Genomic DNA, 27,476 nt, shown 5'->3' with positions numbered 1-27,476 from the left:
CTGGTCTGTGCAGTTCCTGCTGTGGAATGATCTCCTGTCCGGCTGCTTTGTTAGGGAACAACCTTCAAATTTAAGCTAATCCTGGTGTTTCTGGGGGAAGAATCCAACTTTCTAAAGCTATAAGAGGCTGGTGCCGAGTTCTGACCTCATTGGGGTCTCTTAGTGGAGATAAGTGCAAGGGTGTTTTGTCCTCAGCAAGCTCTGAGCTTCTCACGTGTTGGGAGTGAGGAAGTTTCGGTCTTGACTTAGGTATCCCCCCTCAGCCTTGGGTGGAAATGCCACTGCAGAGCATGGGCTTATTTTAAGCCAAACTTTGACCAAACAGCAGTTGCCAGCCCTGTACTCGTATAAACCTGCCAGAAGCAGGAGGGTGGATGCAGCCCGTGGGTCTCCATCTAACAGGGGTTTGGAAGATAACAGGCTGCAAACATCAGCCCATGGAGCTTCAACCTTGCTGTGTCCCGAGCAGCGTCCCTTGCAGGGCAGGATGAGCGGTGGTGGAGGGAGATCCCAGCCAGGCATTCCCTGGATGTGCTGCTTTATGGGTGCCGCCACCTCCCTGCAGAGGTGCTGCTGGGGCCGGGTTGAGGTTTTAAGGTCACTGCTTTCAATGTCTGTAGTGCGTGTCTGTGAGTCAGTGCAGAGGGTGAGGCATGACTGGTGCAGGGGCACGGGGCAGGGCAGCCTGCCCGAATCCGTGCTGCTCGCACCAGCACCGTCTGGTTTGCTTCTGCTGCAAAGCATGAGCAGGATCGGGGTGAGGAAAGGGCTGTGCATGGCTGGGATCTTGATCCTGGTCACCGAGGGTTAATGTGTGGAAGGCTGCATTCCTCAGTTTCACTTTTGGCTTCTCTTCCCCAAAATTTCCACTTCATTTCATAACAGTTCTGGAGTGAGGGGTGGTGACGCTGGAACCTCCGAGTTGGAATGTTCCTGTGTGCGGCGGGGAGCTGAGGCAGCCACGGCTGTCCTCAGGCCCAGGGCTGTATGGCGCTGTTGTCCTGACAGTGACATTAACCCTCCCCAAAGCAGCTAATTGGGGGAGCTTTAATTAACCTGGGGATGGAGGCAGTGACTAGAGGTGATGGCTTTGGGAAGAGAATGGCTTTCTGCTGTAGTCTTGTGCCTGATGGAAATGGTGATGTTTAGTCCTATAGATGTGAACCAGAGTTTATGTGATGGGACATGCGTTGGTGCCTCATGTGCACACAGCACCCGGCTCCTTGGAGCACCACATGGGCTTTGTACTGCAAATACTGTGGGCATATCGGGTATCATTGTGCCTCAGCTGATAACCTGAGCCAGAGCATCTTCCTGATGCTGTGCAGTGACTTGAGGAGCCTTTCTGAGAGGCTCCAACTGGCTTCAGCAGTTGTTAGTGCTCAGCCTGCAGATGTTGGGGGGGAAGAGGATGAGTGGTGCGGAGAGGAGATGAGATGTGACATCTGGCAGGGAGGGTGAGAAGTGCTTGTCCCGCACGGTGTGTTTCCTCCTGACGCTGCTGTGCCGTTCCCAGATGCTGTTCCCAGAGGTGGGATGATCTCGGCTGCCCTGTGCCAGCTCGGTCGTGGCACCAGCACTGCTCACAAGGCAAGCCCTGCTCCCAGGAGGAACGTGGATCCGGGCAGGAAGAGTGTCCCCAGGGAAAGCAGCTGTGGGGCGGGCTGCTGGGTATACCCTGGTGCTGTGGCCAGCAGAGCCGTGCTGAGCAGGGGGTACACACCAGCCCGCAGGCCCACGCTGCCCTCGGCATTCCCGGTGCGGAGCAGCCTGGCCGGGACCCTGTGTGTGCCTCTCCAAGTGAGGCATCTTGTGACGGGAATGCTGCTTGTTTGTTCCCATAGAAACTGCCATCTGCTGGAAACGCAGCCTCTGAAGGTTCGAGTGCATCATCCAGAGCTGGCATTCTGCTGTATCCTGCTGTACCCTTCCCGCTCCAGCTCCTCTAGCGCTAAAGCATTCAGCACCTTCGAATAACCTCGGCAATAGAGGTGGTGCTGTCACTGGTGGTGAAGCTGGCAATTGCTCAGTGCTGGTTCCTCGGTGTAGGGTGTTTGGTGTTCTCACTGGGGTCGTGGGAGCTGAGCTGCCTGCAGACCCTTTGAGAAGTGCCCGTGATTCCCGGGATACCCCAAGAGTTTGGGGTTTGGCAGTCACGGAGTTGTGGCAGTATTACAGCATGACTCCCCCTTCTGCAGGCGTGTGCTGTAGTGCTGCCTCTGTGGTTTATTTGGAATATCCAAGCAGACAGACTTTGGTATAGAACAGACCTAACCCTGACAGGTATTCCCAGATGGAAGATGAAGTTCCATCTTAGCCGTTGCTTTAGACTTCCTCTAAAGATGGTCTTGTGATCCCAGTGTGATAGTGTTCCTACAGCCTTCCTATTTAACCAGGAGCTATTGCACTTCAGAACATAAGTGCAGCGAATATAAGTGCACATGCGGAGCGCTGTGTGTGCTGCAGAGCCTGCTCCCTGGAATGTGGGCAGGATTCCGTGTCACAGCCCCGTACGGAGCCACCGCCGCTGGGGCTGTGGCGAGGCGCAGGGAGCGGGCGCTCGGGGTGAGTGAAAGGGATTGTTATTTGGGATGACAGATTCCTCTGGAGGTTGTTGCTGTGTGCAGGAGGGAAGCCAAGGCATCAGTGCCTAATATCTTCCAGAAGTGCTCTGCTTTAACCCTTGAGCAGCCTCAGGAAATCAGCTGGAAGGCAGTGCAAAGGCTCCCTGTGGCCCTGCTGCACATCCTCATCCATTGCCATTATTTTTCCTGTTGGCCGCTTACAGCAGTGGGATTTCTTGTGCTGTGTGGAAGAGTGGGGAGCTGAACCAGAGCCGCCCTTACTGTGTGCGTGTTGCTCTTGTCATTAAGAGCTAGCTGCTGCTCTTTGCCTGTTGAGAGCTGGCTGCTCACCTCGTGTCTGATGGGAGCGAGGATGAGGTATTCCCTCAGGGAGTAGCAGCCTCTTCTGACCGTGTGCAGGGCATGGGGCCGAGCTCTCCTTGTGAAGGGTGTTCCAGCCTCCTCCTCGGCAGCAGCTTTCCCTCCCCTTCCTGCTGCCGTGCTTCCCGGCAGGCCGGGCTCCTGCAGGATCCTGCTCTGTGCCATCCCGCTCGGATGCTCGGCTCTTCCCATCGCTGCCGAGGTGCGGAGCTGAGCGCACATGAGCTGCTTTGTGCTTCCCCTCCTCCATGCAGTGGAGAGCGATGTGCGCTGCTCTACCTGATGGGAAACGGGGCAGGGAGAGGCAGGAACATCCTGTGCTGGCACTGCGTCTCCCCAGGCCTTTCCTCCATTCCCCTCCATTGAAAAGGAGGTTGGTGCCACATTGCACAGGCATGGCCCGACCTTGCTGCTTTGGACAGAAGTTCAGCTGCTGAATGACTTTATGGGTGGAGAGTGATTAAGGAACCAGTTTGAAGGTGCCCTGCGATGGAGGGTGACCTGTGCTGAAAGGGACCGAGATGAGCAAGTGTCCCTCCAGGCTTTGGTTCCCCTCTTGGCTTTGCTTGTGTGCAGGGTGCTGGGAGGCCGAGCTGCAGCATAAGCAAGAGGCTGGTCAGGCCTAAGCAGAAACTGCCTGTTCAGCTCTGCTGGTCTGAGCCTCCTCTACGCCACAGCCAGGCTTAAACACCACAGCCAGGCTTACGTGACCAGGATCTGCTGCTTCATGCCCCGTTTGATGTGTGAAGGGGTTTACATCCATGTAAATGCTCCTCCATAAAGCCCTGCACTAGTTTAACCGAGCTCATTCAGCAACCGGTTTTAATTAGCAAGTGCAGTCTTTGTGTAGTAAGTGCCAGGATGGTTTTTGTTTGCACAGGACCCGTGGAGGTGGTGCTGCAGCACTGTCTGCACAGCACAGGGCTCAACCACAGCGGTGCTCGCTGCCCTGCTCTCACTCCTTTCACTCCAGCAAACCCACAGAGCACTTGCGTTGCCTCATCAGAGCCGCTGCGACTACTGATGCTGCAAGCAAAAGCTGCATTAAACGTGTGTGCTGTGTTTGACACCTGCAGCTCAGCTCAGATTTGAGCAGATAGTGGCCTCATTTGCAGTGTGAGGTCTGTGAACGGGTCACAGCATGTGCTGCTCTGGGAGATCTCAATCTCTGCCCTGGAAAGTCTCTTGTTAGATCAAAGAGCAGGAGGTGGAAGTGAGACTTAAAGAAACCAAGGAGCTGGGCTGGGGGGTCCAGCATTAGTGAGACAGGAGCCTTTACCTGCCTGTTACCTGAGCTTTTATCCCTTAGGCTTCAGCTGATGCTTAATACTGGTTCTTAGGTATTCCTATGAAGGAGTTCAATGAAATCACATCAGCAGGCAGGCAGTTTTCCATGACTGTGAGCGTATTTCAATGTAGTAGCATAGGCCATCACTGTGGGCTGACATTTGTGGGCATAGTTTGCCTTTTTCCTTGCCTGGGATAAAGAAATAATGTTCCATACCACCTCTGATCCATGGCTCTGGCCCCTGTGAAGTTCTCACCCTTGCATCTGTTAAGCATTACAGTGATTTTATAGGGCTTCTGAACTAAAGAAACCACTGGCACCAGCATCAGCTGAAGCTGTCAGCTGGAGGGTTTCCTCCTCTTGTAGCAGGGTGCTAAGTGAGAGGATGGAGAGGTCAGTTGCAGTGTAAACAGGGCATGTGTAAAGCTGGAGGGGTTCAGAAGAGGTGGGGATTGTGTGAATGTGCCCCACTCCTGTGCTCTGCCCTCGGCTCCATCCACTTGTACATGCCCTGGAATGCTGGGATTGTCCCCACTGGGTTTAGCAGAGCTGCAGGCGTCAATGTGGGGTCTGTGCTTCTGGCACTGAAATCCAGCCCCATTCCCCCGGGATCGGGGAAGGGTCACAGCAGAGCACAGCGCTCACAAGCAGGGCATTAACACTGCACCAGGCCCAGGGCTTTGCATGTATTGACTTTTCCCAAAACACCGTCGGCGTGTTCTTCGCCTTGTGCAAGGCACAAGTCACTGCATTGATTCTGCAGAGGGATGTGGACACGGTGATAACTTCCTTCCTGAGCAAACACACTTTGCTATATGCATCTTGGTCCACAGTTTCCTGCTTTCAGTCGCTGCCAATATTTGTTTGTGCCACCTCCCAAGCCCCCACTTTGGCTGCAGAAGGGTCTGGGTTTATCTGCTGCATCCCTTTCCCTGGGGGGGTCTGCTGGTGGGTTAATTCCAAGGGGAAGATGCCTTCGTTTGGCTGGGAGCTTGTTGAGAGGAGCCTCCCTGGCCTGCTAACAGGCCATTGTCTGGGTGTTTGAGAATATCAGAGCACATCTCAGTGTCTTCTTGTGAGTTAAACCTGTACCGATTGCCTGTTTACACGCAGAGTGATCCCTTTGAGTGCCCCTCAGCACCCAGGCAGGCTTGTGGTGACAGCCAGCCTGCAGAACATGTGCCTCTGCCCCCCAAGCAGCATCTGCAAAGGTGGCATTGCTGACAAGTGGCACCCAAAGCGACAGCTCCTGGGAGGGGACACGGTGCTCGGCAGCCTGGAGTTCATGTTTGCTTCTCGTCACAGCCCTGTGCCCGTGTGCCACTGAAGTGTCCCTCATACACGGATCAGCTTCTGCCTGTGCTTGCAGTGTGGTGTGGGTCAGCGGGAGAGCCCCTCCATAGGTGCATTGCAGCAGCTTTTCCTTCGTCTGCCCCCTCTGTCCCGACTCCGCTCTCTGGTACCGGAGCTCTCCAAAGGCAGGGTCAGTATCTGCTTACCGGAGTGGTTTTCACCCCTCCAGCAGCTGCTTAATCCAAAGGGGCCGTGTTCCGAGCTCCCCAAGTGTCCCTGGCAGGCAGGAGCGGCTGGAAGGAGGAGCTCTGTGCTGTCAGCCCTCTGACCGCTCACGTCAGCACCCGGCGAGGCTGTAGTGGACAGAAGGGAGAGGGCTGCTGTGCTGCGCTGGCATCACTTGCGCATGGAGAAGGAATTCAGGTCCTGCCTGTGCCTTCAGAGTGGCCTTCTCCAGCCTTACTCCTTTAGCAGCCCAAAGACCTGCTCCAGAGCCAGCCTCTCCTGTGCTCTGCCCTGTGCCCTCGTGGAGTAAGTGGGGAGCAGCCGCATGGCCATGCTCCTCCGCAGCAGAACACACGCAGCGCCTGCTCAGCCAGGCTGTTCCGGGCAGGATTGGAGCGGGAGGACGCCTCGGAACAATTGTAGGAAATGTTTCTCCTAAATCAACATGTTGATTTCTTTCAGTGCAGTCAATTTGCCGGTGCCATCTGTTGGCTCTTGTTACACTGAGGAGATCAATTGCTGACTTATGGCAACGCTTCCTGGCCCAATTCCACTTGTGTAGGGATTACTGACGAGGCTGCTCACGTGCTCTCTTCCCAAAGAAGTGGGGCTTCTCCTGGCTTCAAGTGAAGCTGCTACAGAGACAACCGAACTAAGTGGAAAAGGTGATTTCTTTATGGAGTGATCATCCATGCAGGAAAGCTTAATTATAGTTCAGTTACAGTTATAATTGCATCCCAGCGAATGTGTGGCATGAAGTCATAGGTGTTAGCCTAGGACAGGGTGCTCAGCTATTCCCTGTGCTCACTGCACAGGAGGAGGTAGGCACTGTTCTGTGGGTCCGTGCCATGAAAACAGACTTTCCTGCCCCCTTTCTTCCCCATCCCTGTACTGAGCACGGTGCCTGTGCTCTCCTGCCCTGCCGCCCTCCTGGGCAAGTGGCAGTTCCTTTCCCTCCTCTTGGCAGGGCACTGCGGATTCGAGGAAGTCTGCAGGGATATTAGCCACGCTCGGCTCATAAACAGGATGTCCATATGAATGTTCATTCTGCCCTCCATCAGGACTCCTGCCTCCTCCAGGAGCCTCTCACCCGTGCCGTGATCTTCTCATCCTGGTGGCTTCCACGTTATCAGATCTGGCGTCTTGGGGCAAAGCAGGAATGTGCAGTTTTGCTTCTAGTGATACTGAGTGAGCTTCAGGAGAAGCCTGTGTGTTTGAGAGCAGGAAAGGCAAAGGCTGCATGTGCTGGGATGCAGAAAAGGGTCGATGCTTGGGGCAGAAGGGGCAGCCTGGGCTCGTGGGGGGTCCTGGTGTTCACATCTGGGAGCATTTTGGGGTGTTTGGGCCTGAAATGTCACTTCTCCCCCTTGTGAGTTCCCGTGTGATGCAGTGGGACACCCCGATATTGGGGGTACCTGCTCGTGCCCTTCTGGCCTCCCAGCGTTTCAGTGCCACTCCTTTAGTTCCCCAGCCACCCCTTTGCTTTCACACACATCCGTGGTTCAGGCTTGCCCTGCTGCTCACCGGGCTCCTGCCTGGCACACACACAGCTCAGGAGCAAGGAAACACGGAGCAGTGTTTCCAGGAGAAGAAACACCTGGAAATATGATGGAGCCCTGAAATTCCCTGCGCTTTCCCGTGTGGGGATTTCCTCCTTCCACCCTCACACATTTGTGGGGAAGCTCCGAGCTTCCTGAAAGCGGAGCAGGAGGTGCTTTCCCCAGGGTTTTCAGGAGCCTTTTACCTTTCCTCTTACATCAGTCACTGGAGGCGTTTGGACGGGATGAAAACACGTTGAAGGAACTTCTCCAGAAGGGCCAGGTCCCTCCTCGGCTCTCCGCAGGGTTTCGGTCTGTTCCAGGACATGTTTGGCTGAACTGACAGTAAGATCCTTCACATGGGGACATCTGGCTGGTGTGTGTGTCCCTTTGCACCACGGGTAAAGTCCCCGGTGGAGTGAGGGGGCAGGCGTGGGGCAGGCAGGGGGGCAGCAGCCTGGCTCCCCCTCCCCGCGTTACCAGAGACAAAACCAGAGTGATTCAGTTCGGTTCTGTGCGGCCCTACCCACTGGGCTGTGTTCAGTCAGATGTTCCATACACCTTGAACTCTGCCGTGAGTGTCAGCTCCACTCATATAATTAAGCTGGGAAATGAGATTTCCTTCGGGTGAATGTGGAGCTGGGAAATGAGTAAGGAGCTTTGGAATACTCCAGATCTGTGGCGTTTTCATGTATTTATGCCTGAAAATGACTCCTGTCTCTTAGACATTTTGGATCTGCTCTTTGAGGAAGTGCCTTTTAGCTTTTTATATACACACATGCATCAGTTTAAGCTTTACAAAAGCTCATTCCTGCAGGGATAATCCTTGGTGTCAAGCACACAGTGGGTGCTTCCCAAGCCCCCTCTGGCTCTCAGCTCTCCCAGTCCCCTCCTGCGCTGGCCGCGGAGCTGTGCGGTGCAGAGCACCCCGAGCAGAGGCTGCTCAGCCCCGAGGAGCAGCAGCAGCTCCTCAGCCCGTCACTCACTGCCCGTTAGTGCCCGGCAGCACTAACGTGTGGGTCCGGTGCTGCCGCTTCACCGTGCCTGGTGCCCGGTGGCAGGCCTGGCTCCGCTCAGCACAGCGCTTGCTGTCGGAAGCATGCTCACTGACTTGAGAGCCTGGAACCGTTCCTGTTGCTCTGAATTAGAGGTTTCAAAGGAAAGAAACAGCTTATTGTGCTCGGAGCCTCGCTGGGTCTGCGCTGTGCTCACACACGGGGCAGCTATTCCCCTGGCAAGGGTTTCAGCCTAGAAAATGAAGCTTAATTTTCACGTGCTTCAGATTGTTCCCTTAAAGACCCTGATGATCCCTTTGTTTGTTTGTCTCCAAGCGGCACCGTGCCTGTTGGAGCATCACTTAGCATTGCACTTGGGGTTTGGCACTGGAGGAGGAGGAGGAGGAGGAGGAGTGTTTTGGAGCGGGTGCCACAGTGGTTTTTGTTGGTGGCCGTGGCACACTCCTGCGCACAGAGCGCTTGTCCTTGTCCCTGGTGCACACCAGGGGCTGTTCAGAGCGAGGCACTTCTGGAACTGGGCTTTGGGCTCCTGGTCACATACTTCTGGTTGTGCAGCACCAGCACAGAGGGTCTCTCCCCATTTGGAGTCTGTGCCCCAAAGGGCTGGGAGCTGCCAGTGCCGGGGAAGGATGCTCAGGGAAGGCAGAGGGAAGAGAAGCAAGGAAGTCTCCAGTGCTGGAGAGCAGCTGACTGGAAGCACTTAGGCTTGTTTAAACTAGGTTAGTGTGGTGTTACAGAGCACTTCTGGCTTACAATAGATAAATAAATACCTCAATTGTTAGAAACCTGAACTCCCCCACTTCCATCCCTGCTCCTGTGTCACAGCACTGCAGCTCTTGGGCTGGTGCTGGGGCAGCAGTGGGTGACCATGGCAATGGGGAGGCCACAGAGTGAAGCTGGGTGATGAGATTTAGGAAACGGGTTCCTTGGAGCAAACACAAACGTCTGGGCTTGCTTGAAGCGTACCCAGGAGCTCAGAAACAACCTGCTCTGCAGCACAGTGCTGGGTACCCCATGAACATGGTGTGCTGTGGTGACAGGCAAGAGCCCAAAACCCTTCTGCACCCTGCTCTCACAGAGGTGCCCTCTGGAGGGAAAATACCCCGAGAGGCAGGAAGCAGCTTTGCTTCCTGCCCCCCTCGTGGCAAGGTGCTGGGCTCTGGGGGGCTGCTCGGAGCCTTTCTGGGGCAGGGGCTGTGTATTCTGTTCAGCACAGCAGGTCTTACGTGCAGGGCCTGCTTTTGAAAATGGGTCGGTAACCTCTCTCCTGCTCTGCCCTTGTCCTAGGTCGCTATAAAGATCATCGATAAGACCCAGCTGGATGAGGAGAACCTGAAGAAGATATTTAGAGAAGTTCAGATCATGAAGATGCTTTGCCACCCACATATCATCAGGTTATACCAGGTAGGAGCACTGTCCGCAGTGTGTTTTCTACCCCTTTGTGCTATAGCTTTACACTGTGTAGTAGTGCTTTCTCTAGGGTTATTTCTCCTGCATGAAATACTGGGAAAGTCCTTTATGTTTCCACGGTCTCAGAGCACTTTGGTTAAGGGAGCAGGGGGAAAGTGTGGCTGATCCTCCTCTTTCTGGGAGATGATGCTTCCGCTGCGGGCTGGGCTCTTGCCATTTGTTTATGGCTATTGTGTGCTTCTCAGCCTCCCAGCTGAAACCGGATGCGGGCTCCCCTCCTCAGTGTAAGGGAGAGAGTAAATCTCACCCCCAGCAGGATGAGCCCACAGCTCCCCTGCTCTCCTCTCCCTGCCCATTCACCCTGTGGCCCAAGGACTCACTGATCCGCTCCCTGCTTTCCTGGAAGGGGATCAATAGTGGCAGAGAAGCTTTGGAATATTATTTGCAGACTTGTTCTCCAGCTTGTTTGTCATTCCTGGTGTGCAAACAGAACCACCAGAGGCACGACCCACGTGTGCTGCCTCTTAGCCCGTGTTTGTGGTGCCCCTCTGACTGCACGATCAAACAGCAGCGGGGAGGTTGCAGCAGGCCAGGGACACGCACACAGCACCAGAGTGGTGGGAGCAGAGGGATAAAGGAGGCCACCCCCTTGGTGAAGCATGAAATGCTGCTTTGGAGGCCATTCCCTAGAACCACCTCTTGTGTGTTAAGCCCAGCGTGCTTCTTATCTGTGCCTGATGGATGGGAGCACTTAGTTGGACTCCAAGGAGTTAAAGCCAAGTAGAAGTGACAGAGGTTAATGTTTAGCTCTTTAGGCCCAACCGCAGAGTGTGAGATGCTTCCAGCAGGCACTGCAGAACTGCAGCGTTCTGAGGGTACTTGGGGAATGCTGCTTTGCAAACGGGCTCCTGAGTGCTTTTTGTTGTTGTTTACAAATAAACCCCTTTTCCAGCCTGTTTTATTCCATGTATCGTTTTTGGTGGGACACTGAGCAGGTGACACTTGTGGCTTGGCTTTGCTAAGGTGAGGGAAGAGTACCCACCGGTGTCCCACCTGGCTGATCTTCCTGGGGCTTCCAGTGGCATTGATTTTTAGATACCAAACTACTAAACCCTGGAGTTGGTGATTCGGAGCCTTTCACAGCTTTTCACTGGGAATCTGGAATAAATGGCACTTTCAAACTCGCCGTGAAAGGCTCTGGATCGCCAGCTCGGGAATGAACTGGAGGCCTTGGCACGCTGGGCTGCTGCAGCCCCGCTGCCCTGTCAGGCTCCTGCAGACGGGTGTTAAAGCGGGGTGGTACCTGGCTGAAGCACACGGGCTCCCTGCAGCAAAGCCTCTGCTCTGCCTCGTGTCTCATGGGTCTTGGCTCGTCCCAAAGTCACTTCTCGAGTCAGTGAATGTTCCCCCTTTGGCAAAATTGTTGGTGGTTTTAGTGCCGGCAGTGGCCTGGGTAATGGGGAAGGTGAACTGCTTCCCTGGTGGTGCCCCGAGAACTCTCCCAGGGGAGCGAACAGTAAAGGGAGGGCAAAGGCAAGAGGAGGAAGGCGCAGGTGAAGTGTGTTCAGTTACAGCGTCACTGTTCAGAACTTGCCATTTGATTCCTGTATGCCCTAGTTCCTGTCTGTTCCTTGGCACAGCTCTAAGGCAGAGGAGAGAAATAGTCTTGATTGAATGAAAGCAGTTACACGTGGTACAGAAAGGGTCAACTCTTATTTAGCCACGCTTCTTTTTGCAGAGGGCAGTGTCCTTAATGTGTCCCTTGTCTGTCCTTGTGCCCAGGTCATGGAGACGGAGCGGATGATTTATCTAGTGACCGAGTACGCCAGTGGAGGGGAAATATTTGGTAAGTACATTTACTACATTCTTTAATCAGATAATGCACTTGGTCAACTCCAGTAAACTGAAAATAGCTGCCACGCTCTCTTGCTGCAGCTGAGAGATGCCCTTCAGCCTGAAAACTTTCCATTGCTGAGAGGAGTAAAGAAATAAATGATCCCTTCCGTTACCTCTGCTGCTTGCTTGGCTTTCCTTGGCAGGTGGTGCTCTCCTTCGGTGCTCACTCTGGGATTAGAGATGTTGGGAATGGTCACCTGGTTGGGTTTGGAAGCGTTGCTGAACACCGGGTTCCAGCAAGTTGTGTGAAGCTTGTTGACAACAGCGGAAACGTCGGTGTTTGTTAGTGGCTTTCAAAGAAACAGGCAGTCCTGTGGCTCTGCAGTGTTCTGTTCTCAGAGCCATGCATGTTCTTATCTTCTGGATACCTGATGTTATCTTAGCCTGTGTTAGTTACATCCATTTGCAACTCCATTGTCTGCTAACAATGTTTTGGCTGAGCTTTCTTGACCACAGAAGCTGTTCTTTACAGGAAAAGACTGTAAGTGCAGCACAAGTGCAAGAACTGGTGGCTGATTGCTTCGTGTGTTTGTTTTATTGCCATGACCAGTATGAAAACCTGTAGAGATGGAAATACTGGGATCTGTGCTAGCTTAACCCGTGTGAGATGCAGGAAAGGGGGAAATCCTTTGTGCCTGACTGGAGCTGGCTTCAGTCTGCTTCCAGGCAGTGTCCTTGGGAGGACAGTCACATACAGCCTGTCAGCTGAATGGAGCTGCTCTCCTCCTTGTCCTCGAGCCGCTGCAGAAGATTGACTTTCAACGTCAGGACCTCACCTTGCTGCAAGAGAGGCTGCCTTGTAGTAAAAGGTGAAGCTCTTAGTGAAGCAAGAGAAGCCCCAAGTTAAGGAAAAGACAACTTGAGCTGTTTTCCAGTTCCTCAGTACCTCTGTAGATGGTTGTCGTGGCTTCTCCCCAACGCTGTCCATCCCCTTTGGGCTTCCTCTCTGAGAAGGTGGCAGCTGAAGGAAGAAGCAGGCGGCAGCTGATGTTGCGGATGGCCTTGTGGAAACCTGACTTCCTCCAGCTGAGCCTCCCAGTTGTCTCCTCGAACATGAATCATGGTGTGGGACACGCAGCAGCTCCGGAGGCTTGTGAGGCTCCTCTTGCCTTGTGCAGCAAAGTCACTTGAATGTGTCCCAGAGCTCTCTTGCATGCGGATCACCCCAGGAGAGCATCAATCACTTCTTACTTTCTCCCTCTTCTGTTGCGTTTGGCAGCGATGGGCTCATCTTTTTTTAAATGCGGATCTATGTGCAAGCTCATATACAAACTTGGAATGAATTCTCTTGCTGACAAAAATAGCCTTCTCCATGAGCCGAAGTGCAAAGCTAATTGCTTTCTGCACTACTTCATGCTGTAGTAAATTCAGCTCATTAGCATGGCTAATTTCCATTACACTGCCCAGCATTTATCCTGTGGGTAGCTGGGAGCAGCCAGCTCCGTACCAGCAGAGAGGCTTTTCCACACCAAAGCCCCCCAGGCCAGGTTTGAGCGTTTTCAGGCGCTGTGGTTAGAGCCGAGAGGGGGAAACTGAAGTCTCAGCTTTTTGTAATCAGGGTTTCCTGAGGAGCCATTAGGACTTTGTTCTACCAGCGGAAGCAATTTAGAGGGAGGAAGCAGCAACCCGTTTCGGGAAGGTTTCCTCGCAGTCATTAGCATCTCCTGTGCTGAAGAATCTCACGTCCTCATGTTGTGGAGAGAAGGTCTGTCGCAGCACGGGCTTCTCTGAGCACTTGTGACTGGGGAACCCTCTCTTGTGCAGAGTCTCAGCTCTTTTTCTCAGTTACCTCCTCACATCCGCACGACTGAGGTTTTAAAGCTGGGCTGCCCAAGGGGCAGGGGCTGACAACCACAGCTTTCTGGATGTGGTGTGAGGCTGGGCGCTCCTATCATCTGCGTTACAGTCATCCTTTCCTGAGCTGCAGGTGGTTGTTAGAAGCAAATCTGAGTTGTTTCCCTTGGTGCTTTGAAAACTTCCAAGGGCTTAAACTGTACCCTTTAGCTGTCAGGATTACACAGGCAGTGAGACAGGTTGGCATTTGCAGTTTAAGGAATCCTACTTTCTCTAAACGGCCTTGGTTTCAGCCTGGTTGGAGCCTTGTCTGTCTCCTTGGTCGAGCTCTGGGGTGTCACCTGGGAGAGCTTTGCAGCCTGTGTATCTGAATTGCCAGGAAGGAGCTGAGAGCTCCTTCGGTGGCTGAGCAGAGCCATGGAGTGTGTTTGATTCCTGGAAGCCCTGTGATAACTCACTGTTTGCCTGGCGCAGGGTGTGTGGGACCAGGAGGAGCCTGGCTTTTGCTGGGGGTTAAGCACCAAAATGTAAATTGTTATTTCTGTCCCTGTGCATGTTTTGCGTGCGGTTAAGCCGCTGGTTTGACATTACCAACAAATGGATGGCTCCTTTTAAACAGAGGGTGCTCTTTGTTCCAGGTCCCTCGAGTGTCCTTCTTGGGAGGTCAAACAGAACATAGTCTGAAAGTCTGGTTTGATTTCCGCTGTTTACTATGGATTCTGTAAATAATCTGCAGTCCTCACCAGAACGTGGGTACTTGATTGACAAAAGTGCTCAGAAAGCTCAGTGCTGTTGTCTGGGTAATGTGGTGAGCCTGGCTGTGCCTCTGCCTCGGCTCCGCCACTTGTCCTCAGCTCTCTGGATGCCTCAAACAACGTGGTACCAGTCTCTGCAAGGTCAGGCTGCTTCTGGGATCACAGGGTCACCAAGTACACTGGAAATGTGACTTCATCCACCACAGGGAGGAGATGTGAAGCTTTGGCAGCGTTTGCTTTCCACACAGAAAACAACTTGAAAGCACGAGGAGTCTGTCCAGGGGCGAAGAGTGGAAACTTGTGTGTCAGCCCTGTCGCTTGACCAGAAGGTGCTGCTTCCTCAGCGTGGGATTTTACTGGGGCTCTTTAATGCGGAGAGCAGCATCAGGTGCTCCAGAAGTACAAGAGCAGCCAGGCTGTGCTCCGGATCAGCGTGCTGCCTCCCAGCTGAGCGCGAGGTCATCCCTGTAACCCCTGCTGCACGCGAGGTTCCTGCAGGCTAAGCTCGCAATGGTTAATTTTGGCATACAGTTGCCCTTGGTGGTATGTGAAGTATTCTGTAGCTTCATTGTTTCTGGCCTTCCTCTGGAGCTTGGGCAGAAATGTCAGCGGTCTGTGAGTGCTGTGCCTACGTGCAGGGCCTGGGGACCGGCTCCACTCGCTTCTCTTTGGGAAGAGGGGGATTTCATGCCGAACCCAAGCAGACGTTTTGTGCAGCCGAAGCTGGGCTGGCGCAGAAGAGGGACAACTGAACGTCTCTGTGTGTGGACCACTGACCCTGGGCTGGGCAAAACCACCCTTGGAGAGCCATGGAGAAAGACTCCTGCTGCAGCGGTGCATTTGGTTCCTTGCCTGCAGGAGAACCTTGGGAATACTTTGAGGAATGTCGGGAGGTTGGAGCCTTGCACTCTGCCGTATCGGCAGGCTGCGCTCCCCCATTCAAGCGCAATGAACAGTGTGAATGCCCCTGACTTCTTCAGAGCTGTGCCTGCTGATGGGTGGCAGTGGATAACCTGGAGCAGGCCCTGGCTCCGCTCTGCTCATGAGCCTCCCAGCTCCACAGACTGGGAAATTTATGACCCTGTCACTGACTTGATGAAATACGACGGGGCTGTTTGGGAGAGTAAATGCTGCTTTTCCTAGCAGGTGAATTGAGGGTCATGTTGGGATTGGTGATGGATTTCCTCCCCTGGCCCCGCTTCAGATTTGCTTACGGAAGGAGTTCATCTGACGAAGAAAACCGAATTGACACGTTCTTTGCAAACCAGCTTCACTCTGTTGCACAACACGAGCAGGGAGCCGGGAGGAGGAGGCTGGCTCCGGAGCCGGCAGAGCTGCTCTCATGGAGCTCACTAATTAGTGTTTACTGTCAGGCAGTTATGTCACAGGTATTGGAACTAATGGGGCACTGGGAAAACACCAGCTCCTGAGGAGAAGCCTTCACAAGCCATGGGCTTTCATTGTTTTCAGGGTGTCTCTATCGAGCCCTCTATTTTAGGGCAGTTCACGGAGTGAAATGAATGGGAGGCTTGAGCAGTGAGCCCGTGTCCAACAAGGCCAAGTGCAAGGTCCTGCCCCTGCGTCGGGGCAATCCAAGCACAAACACAGAGGAAGGTTTATCAATTTAAAGCCTTTCGCTTGGGCACAGCGCAGGTAGGGGTTGGTGTGGCAGTGGTGTGCTGGGTCCTTCCCATGCAGCTCCAGCAGCGCCCGGCTGGTGCTGGAGCCTGGAAAGCAGGCTGGTGCCCGCGTTGTTCCCCATCTCCACCCTTGTGCTGCCCACCAGAGGCGTGTGAGGAGCCCCTGTGTGAGTAACCACTTTGTTCCTCGCTCCATCCCTCGCAGATCACTTGGTGGCCCACGGCCGTATGGCGGAGAAGGAAGCCCGGAGGAAGTTCAAGCAGATCGTGGCCGCTGTCAACTTCTGTCACTGTCGCAATATTGTCCACAGAGATCTGAAGGCAGAAAACCTGCTCCTGGATGCGAACCTCAACATCAAAATAGCAGGTGAGCTCAGCCTGGTGGTGTGGGAGGAAGGCAGCTGCTCTCAGAAGTTAATAAATGGAGGCATTGGCTGCTTCCAGGTATTCACAACGAAGGAAACGCAGTGCAGCTAAAGGAAGCTTTGGATTTCGGTGTGGCCTGCTGCCCAGAGCTGGAACTGCCAGGTTGTAGCCAGGAGATTTATATCTCCCTGCAAGTAGTGCAAAATAGAAAGGAAAAAAAGCAGCTTTGGCTTCATAGGCACATATGCAGCTACAGATACTGTGGTGTTCCAATACACTGGGTGTTGGGCGAGACTAATACTGAACCATTGACCTTGTTTTGAGTCCTGCTGCCAGTTTAGGACTTCTCTGAAGCAGGTCAGGCTGGGTGAGAGATAAAGAATGGCACAGCAGGGCTGGCAGTGTTCATGGCAGAGCAGTGAAGGGGAAATGGCACTCTGGGAGTCATTACACTGCGCTGTTGGTCAGCAGGAGGGCAGCCCCGGTGCTGTGGGTGCTCTGCTCGTGCAGGAGAGCAGCTGACGTTGGTAGATAAGGCCCTGCACTCTGCTCCCAGTGTTCCCTGGGCACTCGGGTTATTCACTAGTAACTGCCCTTACCATGAGCTTGCACCTTGGGCAGCTTCTGGGCTGACACAGACACAGCCCTGCATGTCTGTGATCCTCTTGTCACCTTTGACAAGGGTTTGCAACTTGATTTAGGGGGAAAAGAAAAGTGCTTAGGGTTACAGAACTCAGTCTTGGAGCAGTTTTAGTACTGGGATCTGGGGAATACTCGTCCAGCTTGATACCATGGTGGAGAGAGGAAACAGCCCTCTTCGTTCTGTTGCTTTCTCTTCTGTACCATCTGTAGGTGTTAGATGAGAGCTGAACACTGGGTTTGTAGTCAGATGGTCAGTACTTTCCTGGGTTTCTCTCATCCTTGCTTTGCGAGGAGGGAATGGGGAAGGAAGCGAAGGGCTTTGACACTTCCTCTGGACGCTTAATAGTGTGACCCATGTCCTCCTTGGCACGGGGATGGTAACCTGCTCTTCGCTGCTCTGCGAGCAGAAGATGAGCAAGAGGCACTGTTGCTGACGAAGCACTTTGTGGCGTGTGTTTTGTGCAAACAGATGCACTAATGATTTGAGGCCATCTTGTGTTCACGGGCTAAAATCTAACCCGTGTGCAGGGAGCCAGCAAATAGAAGTTAAAAACTAAGCCAGGTGGAGGCTGGATTTCCTGCACAAGTGCCCACGGGAGCACACTGACACGCTCTGAATGGGTGGAAACTTTGGGGTTTATATCTAAGGGAGCTGGAAACTGGTTTCCTTCCAAATCTCTGCTCCCGGAACGGGCTCTGGAAGCTCGCTCCCACCCTGGTGGTGGCAGTGTTTTACTTGGCAAGAAGATGTCGTAGCGAGTTGAAAAGTAGCCTGGAAAAGCTGATTGATGTGGAGGATTTTCCGAGTACCAAGTTTTGTCCCTCCAACTCATCAATTACAACTTGACACCAGCTCTTGCATTGTTTTGAGAGCAGAAAAAAGAAGTGACAGCAACTGATCTCTCTCAGCAGAGCTCCCAGAATAAACAGGGCAGAAGTGCACCAAGCCCCGTACTGCCAAACCTGCTAACAGGTCCTCACTCACCCCCTCACCGTGTGGTTAGTGCTCAGCTGGTGGAAGCTATAGACACCCCTCGAGTGTCCTCTGAAGGCTCCTCTTGGTGGGCCTGCAGCAGCGCTGGTACCCTGAGGGGCGATGCGAGGCAGGGTGGCATGGGCTGGGGCTGCGGCATTGTGCTGCTCCTCATGCCCCTGTGCACAGCTTTGCTGGGGTGTGTAACTCCGTTTGGGGCTGCCGGCCGTGCAGGTTTCCTGCAGCTACTGCTGACCTCTGCTTGCAGCTTCACAGCCCTTACTCAGTGTTAGTAGCTGGCACCTTGAGGCCGGTGCAGCAGCCTTGGAGGGGTCAGCGCTGCTGTTCTCACTCAGCACTGACTGCGAGGGAACTTCTGGAGTTTGGGGTGTTTGATTGCAGCTACACGAGTTTTCCATAAACAGGAACAGAAGCGCTCTTGCCCTCACGCTCATTTTTCCCATGGATGCCTTTTCTCCAGTGTACCTTCTCAGAGGCTGAGTCAATCGCTTCTGGCAGTGGGATCACTTGTGTTCCCAGGCAGAGAGTTCAGCCAGGAGTTGAGATGATTGCTAAACACCCAGGCCTTCCTGGGCTAGGGCTGCAGGGGAATGTCATCTGTGCATGGCTGTGCATCGCTTTGCAAGAGCCTGCAGCCTTCCCAGGATGAAGTGCCCGTGGTGCAGATGCTGGAGCCAGCTCCCCTCTATGGAAACGTGAGGGACTGGGTCTGCTTCTGTAGCATGGAGCTGCTCTTCTAAATGCTTCCCTATACCATGGTGGCTTTCACCTTGCTCCTCAAAAATGCCCTTTTCCATCTGCATCTGCTTGTGGGATGAGACCTGGTTGCTCCCTGGGGATTTGCAACCCCTCTCCCCCATGTGTTTGGAGGCTCTTAGCAAGCCTGCTGTTTTCACCAGAACAGGCTGGCAGGAGCTGGGCTGGGGGCTCCGCTGGGCTCTGCAGGAGCTGCCTGAAGGAGGAGGAGAGGAAAGTCACCTGAAAGTGGGTCATGGAACATCCTGTGAGGAATGCGGTGATTGGGAGCACGGGCTCAGCGCTTGCTGTGTTGTCCGTGGGGTGCCAGTGGAGTTTCCATGCCTCCTGTGGGATTTAGGAGAACAAACCTTTCTCAATGGCTAAAGAATGCATGCCTTACCTTGTAGAGCATGGATGAAAGGCACTGAGGAGAAATAAGCAGCTAAAACCGAAGGTGAATCTTCAAGATGCATGTGCATTTATTTGAAGATAGGGGAAGACAGCTTTTGTGCTTTTGCATCTCGGGTATTCTTTGCCATTTGTGTGATTAAAACGCACATTCTCAGTCCAGATCTCCATGCACAGCACTGGGACCTTGTGTTTCACCGACAGGTTGGCACTCAGCTGGGTGTTACCCCAGGTCCCTGCAGTGCTGACCACTGAGGGGTCAAAGTTAAGCTCTTTATAAGAGATTTCTACTTGCTGCAGCTGCACCGTGTGTTTTTGCCACGATGCCTTTTGGTTTAATCACTTGGAATTCGCCAAGTGAGTATTTATGGCCCCTGTTTTCCAGCATTCCTGATGGGATCCTGCAGCGAGGGGCTGCTGCTGGTGCAAATGCCATGGCAAACGTCTGTGTGTGTTAATGTCACTGCCCTCCTGCTGCCACTCTTCTGGCACACACATGGGCTCCTTGCACATAACCTTTAGGCACTTGCTTCTAAGGGCATCCTGGTCACAGGACACAGGCCCCTCTCTGACTGCCCACTTGCTTTTCTTATTCAGTTGAGGTGAAAAAGCAAGGGATTTAGAGAGGATTCTTTCTTTTTGTAAGGAAAATCTCTTACAGGATTTGCTGCTTGCTGTTGGTGGATGATGTGACTGGCTCTGTAGAGCTGCCCACTGTAACCACAGTTTCCATCTCGTGTGGTGCTTTCTGGAAAATCAAAGTTCCTGACTTGTTTTCCCTTTGTCCACGTTCTGTCCTTGCTGGTGGCTGCCCTGGCCCTCAGGAGGTTGTGAAGCTGAAGGCTGAGCAGAAGCAGGATGGTTTCAGTGCATGTTGTGCAGCAGGTTGTTGAGATGGTTTGTATAGGCTGAAGTGCCACTGTTAGCACTTGGGCAACTTTTGGCTCGGTACAAAGAGCAGTTGCACTGTCCAGGTGGTTTCAGTGTTGTTCTTACTCTTCTTGCCTCTTCTGCTCTCCTGTTTCTCTGCTGTATCAGGTCTGTTACAGGATTGAAGGTGACTTTAGGCTCAGCAAGTGACTGAAATACCCTTTCATTAGGACAGTTGGAGTGGATCATGTTCCTCTAATCACTTCTCTTTGTCCTTTCAGATTTTGGGTTCAGTAACATCTTCACCCCTGGCCAGCTGCTTAAAACCTGGTGTGGGAGCCCCCCCTATGCTGCTCCAGAGCTCTTTGAAGGCAAGGAGTACGATGGGCCGAAGGTTGACATTTGGGTATGTGATGCACCTCTTTCTTACCTTGATCTCATTTTCACTCTGTTTCTTTGCCTTTCCTTCCTATTTAGTACATGTCTCAGAGAGAAGCCCCTGATATGGCAAAAAATAATGGTTTTTGAAGAAATGCTTTATAAAACTGGCTCTATATTTCTATTCTGGCTGCTATGTCACACATTCTCTTTATTGGGAGACATAGTGCCAAAAATATTCCTTGCCCAGAAATGCATTTTAATCGAGTTTCCCAAGAATATGGTTCACTTCAGTGCTGTGAATGGCAGAGCATGTCCTGCGGGAGGGCTTCACCTGGCAGAGCTGGAAAAGGAAGCCCCCAGTTCTGCTGCAGGAGGGTTTTGCAGAGAGCGTCTTAGTGCAGGGGCTCGGGATGGTCTCTGTGGCCCCAGCTCTGCTTTGCCTGCAGCCCGGCCTTTCCCACTGAAGTGCCAACAGCGGCCGTGCCAATGGGAGTTTCTTTACCATCACTTTATTGTCCCTGCACGCCATTCCCCACGGCTAACCACTGTGTCCTGGTCTCTCCCCGCTGCTGCTGCTGCCGTGTGCTGGGTGCAGAGCCTCGGCGTGGTGCTGTACGTGCTGGTGTGTGGTGCTCTGCCCTTCGACGGGAGCACGCTGCAGAACCTGCGGGCCAGGGTGCTCAGCGGCAAGTTCCGCATCCCCTTCTTCATGTCCACAGGTAAGGGCTGCCCGTGCTGGTCACCTCTGATACACCTTCCTTCAGCACTGGACTTGCACTAGAACACTGGGTTTATGTGCCAGGCAGGTGGGCTGCCAGGAAGTGTGTCTATTGGATGGTGGTTTGGAGCATAAGCTAAAACGGGGTCTGAAGCTAGGATTTAGAAACCAACATACTCTTACTTAAAATCTCAGCTTTCATGTATGTAACTGGGCAAACCACAGCAAAATGTTAGCAGAGATACGCTCCTCCTGAAGTTTGGGAAATGTGAAAGTTAAAAATGGAGGAAGGACTGAGGAATGGAGAGGCTTTCACTATACAAGAAGCTTTTTACAGCATTATGGCACGTGAATTTCCAGCAATAGCCCCATCAGAGACAAATGTCTGTGTCCTGTTCCTGCAAATGCTTTAGTAACAAATCTTGGGTTTGAAAAGTGTGATTAATTCGCAGAGAAAACCAACTCCACTTAAGCACGAGTCATATGTCGGTTCTTGGTTGCCTGCTGTCAGGTTAAGGAATGATTTCACATGGGCTGTGTGGAGCTTCCCAGCTGAAAGCTCCCTTTCCTGCCGCATTGCTTGGGGAAGAGGTTGTCTTCCTGCAGAAAATGCTTCCTGAAACATGCAGTGCTTTTAAAGCAAGTTTAGGTCCCAGCCCAAAGAAGGGAGAGCCTCAGCAGGTGACAGCACACATGAAGGGTAAAGGCACGCTGGCCCTTGTGTCCCTCCCCGCGGTCACCGGCCTCTCTTCCCCTGCAGAATGTGAGCATCTGATCCGGCACATGCTGGTCCTGGACCCCAGCAAGCGGCTCTCCATGGAGCAGATCTGCAAGCACAAGTGGATGAAGCTTGGGGAGGCTGACGCCGAGTTTGACAGGGTGAGGAGCTGGGCTGTGAGCGGGGTGTGCTCGGTGCCTGCCAGGCTGCCATGGGCACATAGTGCTGTGGGGTTCATTTCAGCTGTTAAACTCCCATTCCGGGTGCTGGTGTGCTGCCCTTCCGCTTTCTGTGTCTCTTGGTCTGGCTTTCCACATTGCTTCTCATCTGCATGGATTTCTGTGCGTTTCCCTTGGCGTTGAGAGCCTAAGGCACTGGATTTGGAGCTGGTGTGCCATCAGCCTTCAAAGCTCGTGCCAGCTTGCTGCCGGAGCCTGGTGTGTTGGTTTTCAGAGCGCCGTGACTCATCAGTGTGCCTTTGGGAATGTCAGAGCTGAGCTGTGTCTGTGCTCTTGCAGCTGATAGCAGAGTGTCAGCACCTGAAGACCGAGAGGCAGCTGGAGCCGCTGAACGAGGACGTGTTGCTGGCAATGGCAGACATGGGGCTGGACAAGGAGCGCACCATTCAGGTACGGCACTGCGGCGGCAGCCGTGGCCTGCCTGCCTCTGTGGCAGATCCGTGGCTGGGTTTGCTGCTCATCGCCTCTGGCAGCTGAGCTTTAGCTTGGTTTTTGGCAGAAGGAACTGAGCCCTCTTTCCCTTTCCTCTTGCAGTCATTAAGAGCCGATGCTTATGATCACTACAGTGCAATCTACAGCCTGCTCTGCGACCGGCTGAAGAGGCACAAGAACCTGCGCATTGCAGCATCTCCCAGTATACCACGGACCATGACCTTCCCCACCTCTGCTAACATCCAGGTAGCTCCCCCTCGTGTGCTGTTCTGCCAGCCCTGGAAGGCCAGCCAGTCCCTTCCCTGCTAAACCCAGACTCGCTTCTGGGTGTCCTCGTCCTGGCAGGAGCATCAAAACATCCCTTGTCTGAGCGTGTCGTGTGTAGTCAGGGTGCCATAATCCTGCACTTAAGTTTGTTCGTTGGATGTGGGCTTAGTGAACCCTTCAGACTCCTGGGGACAGAAGAGAAGGCAAGGGGAGGGTTGCTGGTTAGGAGGTAGAGGCTGCAGACCAGGACTGCTGTGCCATCTGCTTCCTCAATTTGTGCTGCTGGCAACCCCTTGAGAATCAAGAATAAAGAGATCTTCCCTGGCTCCAGGCTAACCTCCCAAGTGCTTAGTTCTGTGCACTGGTGCTAATCCAGCAGTGCTTGTAAAGGGGGGGTATGAGATGCTTCATGTCTTCTGACTTTGATCTCTGCTCAGCAGACAGAACAGACAGGCAATACCATGAGCATCAACGTGCCCCAAGTCCAGCTCATCAACCCGGAAAACCAGATTGTGGAGGTGAGGTACACCCTTGATGACCCCTGCAAGTTCTTGTCCCCTAGCTTGATCCTCACTTTGTATTTCATCATTCCAATGTTTTGCCTGCCCAGACCGATGGAACGATGAACTTGGACAGTGATGAAGGAGAAGAGCCATCACCTGAAGCTCTGGTCCGCTACCTCTCCATGAGAAGGCACACAGTTGGAGTAGCTGACCCACGGTTAGTATCAGCCGCTACCTCCCTGATGGGGGGGTCAAGGGAACCCTTCTGAGAGCTGTAAGAAGCCTTTTTGTGAAGGGAAGCAGATCCTGCTGGGCCTGTGGCTGGTCCTCCTCACATCACTGCTAATTCCCCTCTGTAACTGTGGTTGCACAGGACGGAGGTCATGGAGGATCTGCAGAAGCTCCTGCCTGGCTTCCCCCGTGTCACTCCTCAGGCTCCGTTCCTGCAGGTGACACCCAATGTGAACTTCATGCACAACGTGCTGCCTCGGCAGAACCTGCAGCCCACGGGGCAGCTGGAGTACAAGGTACTGACCCCTGCATGTGCCCCAAAGCATGGGGGGGGTGAGGTGTCTGCTCAGACTTCCTCCATTTGCCAGTTACTTGGACTACATAAGCTTCAAAATGTACCTTCTTGCTGTGTGTCTTTAGGTGTGATTCTAGTTGGTTCTTTAAAAAGCTGAAGAAGGAAAGAACACTGCAGTATGGGCTGGGGAGAAACAGGGCTGCTGCCTGGCTTTGGGGCTGCACGTTGCAGCCTGCCTGGCAGCTACAGAGGAGGGCAGGGAAATGGGGAGTTAAACACCCCTTTTCCACTGATGTGGTCTCTCTCCAGCCCATGTCAGTGCTGAGATGTTGATGTTCCTCCATCTCTCCCGAAGCCCAGAAGGCTTGTCTCCTCCCCTGCCGGTGCCTGGGGCTGTGGCTGGGGCTCAGGTGCTGGAAGGAAGGTTGATGACCGTGCTGTCTGTGCTTGCAGGAGCAGTCCCTGCTGCAGCCCCCCACGCTGCAGCTGCTGAATGGCATGGGCCCTCTGGGGCGCAGGGCGTCCGACGGCGGAGCCAACATCCAGCTGCACGCACAGCAGCTGCTCAAACGCCCTCGAGGTCCCTCGCCCCTCGTCACTATGACACCAGTAAGTAGCAAAAGGAAGGGAGAGAGTTGGTGGTGTGCTTATAAATACCTTCTCCTTGAGGCAGAGGTGACGGGAGCAGTGGGCTCAGTCTGTAGCTCCCTGGAAGCTCTGGAAGCAGGAGCGTGCCTGTTTGCTCCCACAGGTTCCCCCGCTCCAGAGCAGTGGGGTGCTCTGTCCCCATGTGGGTCAGTTGCTGTGCTCTCCTGCAGCTAGCAGCTGAGGTGCATCCCTCTCTGGAGCTGACAAATGTGAACCTTTTCAAATGGGGGCTTTTCTTCTCCTTTGCTGCTCTCCTGGAGAAAGCTGAAACATCCATCTTGGGTGTTAATGCGCATTCTGTGGCCCTTGGTGCATCAATGACTTTTCCTGGTAGCACCAACAGAGCAGCAGCCTCGTACAGGCAGCGCTGACTGGGGGAGGAGTGCTGGAAGGGGTTCTTGGTGCTGGGGGCTGCAGCAGAGCTGACATACCCGTGTCAGAGCTTGTTTGGGGCGGTGTGGATGGGCCCACGTGGCCGCTCTCTGCAGCCCATGGCCTCTCTCCTGTCCGCAGGCTGTCCCGGCTGTCACCCCCGTGGATGAGGAGAGCTCCGATGGGGAGCCGGATCAGGAAGCTGTGCAGAGGTAACTCCTGTCTGTTAACATTTGCCCTTGCTGCCTCCAAGAGGCTCAAAAAACACAGCAACCTCCTCCCAGGCAACAGTGTTGATTCCAGCGAAGGCTCAACGTTCCTCCTGGTCTGTGGGTGGTGATTGCTGTAGGCAGTTCCTCCTCTGACACTGCTAGGTGCTTACAGAGCTGGCTTCCCCCAGGAGTGGGGAGCTAATTGAGCATTAGGTTCTCCAGAAACTCTGAAACTGCTAAATTCCTTTGCTTAGTGTGCACCAGCATGCAATCCACACTAACCTGCAAATGAGTGCTCAGTGATTCACCCCTCCCTGCTGAGTGATGGAGGTAGGAAGAGCTCTTCTGTGGCCTTGGGTGGCAATGCAGCTTTTGTATCAAGACATGCAGTAAACATCCAACTCTGATGCCTTAAACAAAGTGAGCTTGCTGGAAATACAGGTACCTGCTAATTTTAGCAGTAAGCCTTAAAATAAGGAAGGGATCATTAGATACCAGGCTGGAAACTTCTGTTCTCTTTGCTCCAAACACATACTAGGAGGCGGGTAGAAGATGCTTGTACTTTCTCAATCCATGAGAACACTAACCTTGTCCTTGCTAACACTCTCTTAGTGGCTTTGCATAGTCTCTCTCTGCTAACCGGCTGGTGCACTACGTGTGGTGAGTGTGGTTTCGGAGTGCTCCTGCTGCTTACCTCAAACCCAGCACGTTTCTGGACTCCCCCCGGGGTGTACAGGCCACCACCTCGAGCAAGGTAGCGTTCCTCAGGGGCTGCGCTCGGGAGCAGGATTCAGCCTGGGGCTGGGCTGCAGGCAGAGAAGCGCTGGGGCGGGTGGATGCTGTGCTCCAGAGCCTTTGCCAGCTCTTTCCTTCCAGGGCTCCAGAGCAAAGGGGGGATTTGGACAGTGGGTGTGTGCAGTGACAGACTGTGCAGAGCGTGTGCTGAGCTGCTGCCTGAGCTCACAAGGAAGTCAAACCTGGCGCACATGAAAGAACTCGCTTCCAGCCCTACCTTAGAGTTGACCCAGAGCACATCTTGTGTCTTCTGCGTAGCCTCAGACCCTGGTTCTTCATGAGCTGCTGTTCATCCTCTGAGCCATGATACTGGGAGGGTCCGTGCTCGTGACCTGCCCCGGCTGCGAGGCAGCATGAGGAGAGGAAGGAGGCCAGGTCACAGCCCGGAGCAGATGAGCAGTGCGCGGCTCCAGGCGCTGGGGCTGCAGCGGCCCCTGTCAGCCCTGGCTGCGTGCTGTGCTCACCCGGGCTCTGCACACACATGTGCTGCCTACGTGCCTGTTAAAAGTTGTCATTTTAGGGCCTGTGATGTCTGCTGGCACCACCTCAGGTGGTGGACAGTCTTTCGGACTGTGCAAACCAGCTAAATCTGATTCTGGGCAGGTTTTCACCTCTCCTATGTTAAACCCTACGGTTTCAGTTGAGTGTTAAAGCATTAGCTCAGCTGGAAACACTTTGAGCCTCCCCCCACAGTATTTTGTAGGCTGCAGGCTGCTGAAATGGTGAGCTCCCACTGGAAGGCAAGTCTCCTTGGACCCATCCATAGGTCACTTGGCTGCTCTCGACACTGCTGCCCTCAGCCCTTTCATACCATGTGCTCCTCTTCACCAGATGGCCCAGAAAAAGCCCCGTCCAGGTTGTGTGTTAACTTGCTCTCCACCCCCTGATGTTGCAACCCATCAGTAGTCATGAGAGGAGAAGGGTAAATAGTGTTAGCATGAGGGACAGATGCAAATATTTAGCTTCTCAGAACACTGCTCTGTGTGCAGCCTCCAGTGAGCAGGTTTTGCCCTTCTCAGCCTGACCTTGAGAACAGAGCAGATCTTCTCTGTGTTCCAAGGAACAGTCACATCTCCTTTGAGCTTTGGGGAACTTTCTTCCACCCAAACCGCTGTTAGAGCTCATGATTGGATTGTTCCCTGGAGGTCTGAAATGAAATGATCTTAGCAAACCACAACTGTAAAGCTCTTTGGGAAACTTTCCCCGCCTGCATCAAATGATTCTTAAACAGCTAATGGCACAGGCTTTGGCAAGTTACCACAAGGCCAAGCACTCTTCATTCTGTTAACTTGCTCTCTTCTGCTTAAGTGGCTTCTGCAGCTAGCAAGGAGAAGGCTTTGAGGGGGCAACAGCTTTACTGCTCGCTGCTTTTCTGTGCTTCACCAGGTACAGTTGTAGGGAGCCTTAGCAGGGGAGAAGAGGGAAGGCGAGACTCCCATTAATGTCCCTGGTGTTGTTGGCCGGGTGATCATTGTCACCATTACCAGATGGTTCACCAGAACAGAAAGAGTTTAAGTTCCCAAGTGGGCATTCACCCACTTGGGTTCATCCACTGGCCTTGAGCTGGTGAAGTGCTCGTCCCCTGCTCTTGTTATCGCTCCTGGCCCCGTGCCCCAGCTGCTCTGGGCATCCCTGCAGCCAGAACTGCGGCTCAGGGCAGTGTGTGCCTCTGTGGCCGTGGTCACATCCTTGCTGAAGCAGAGGCTCCTGCTGTTGCCCCGTGTGCTCCCCAGTCCTCGGAGGGAGTCCTGCAGCCTCTCAGGTGCAGTGCAGAGGGTGCTTTAGCTCAGGCTGCTGCCCCGGGCTCCGGTGCAGGAGGAAGGCCCAGGCTCAGTGCTGGGGCTGTG

General features: G+C 53.7%; 1 protein-coding gene across 1 annotated transcript in view; it reads left to right on the top strand.

Annotated features, from left to right (window-relative positions):
* The window catches only part of SIK3 (SIK family kinase 3), a 59,122-nt gene that overhangs the window by 17,243 nt on the left and 14,403 nt on the right, over nucleotides 1-27,476 (top strand). Inside the window, 13 exon segments of the mRNA XM_030505665.1 lie at nucleotides 9,593-9,709; nucleotides 11,498-11,561; nucleotides 16,006-16,167; nucleotides 20,100-20,224; nucleotides 20,795-20,918; nucleotides 21,678-21,796; nucleotides 22,154-22,264; nucleotides 22,409-22,552; nucleotides 23,011-23,091; nucleotides 23,184-23,293; nucleotides 23,450-23,603; nucleotides 24,056-24,211; nucleotides 24,764-24,834. Of these exon segments, the coding sequence (XP_030361525.1) occupies nucleotides 9,593-9,709; nucleotides 11,498-11,561; nucleotides 16,006-16,167; nucleotides 20,100-20,224; nucleotides 20,795-20,918; nucleotides 21,678-21,796; nucleotides 22,154-22,264; nucleotides 22,409-22,552; nucleotides 23,011-23,091; nucleotides 23,184-23,293; nucleotides 23,450-23,603; nucleotides 24,056-24,211; nucleotides 24,764-24,834 (1,538 nt within the window).

Source organism: Strigops habroptila, chromosome 17 (genome assembly GCF_004027225.2).
Source record: "Strigops habroptila isolate Jane chromosome 17, bStrHab1.2.pri, whole genome shotgun sequence".
NCBI classification, from domain to species: Eukaryota; Metazoa; Chordata; class Aves; order Psittaciformes; family Psittacidae; genus Strigops; species Strigops habroptila.
The sequence above is the reverse complement of the archived record's forward strand: the minus strand, read 5'-3'. Positions and strand labels throughout refer to the sequence as shown.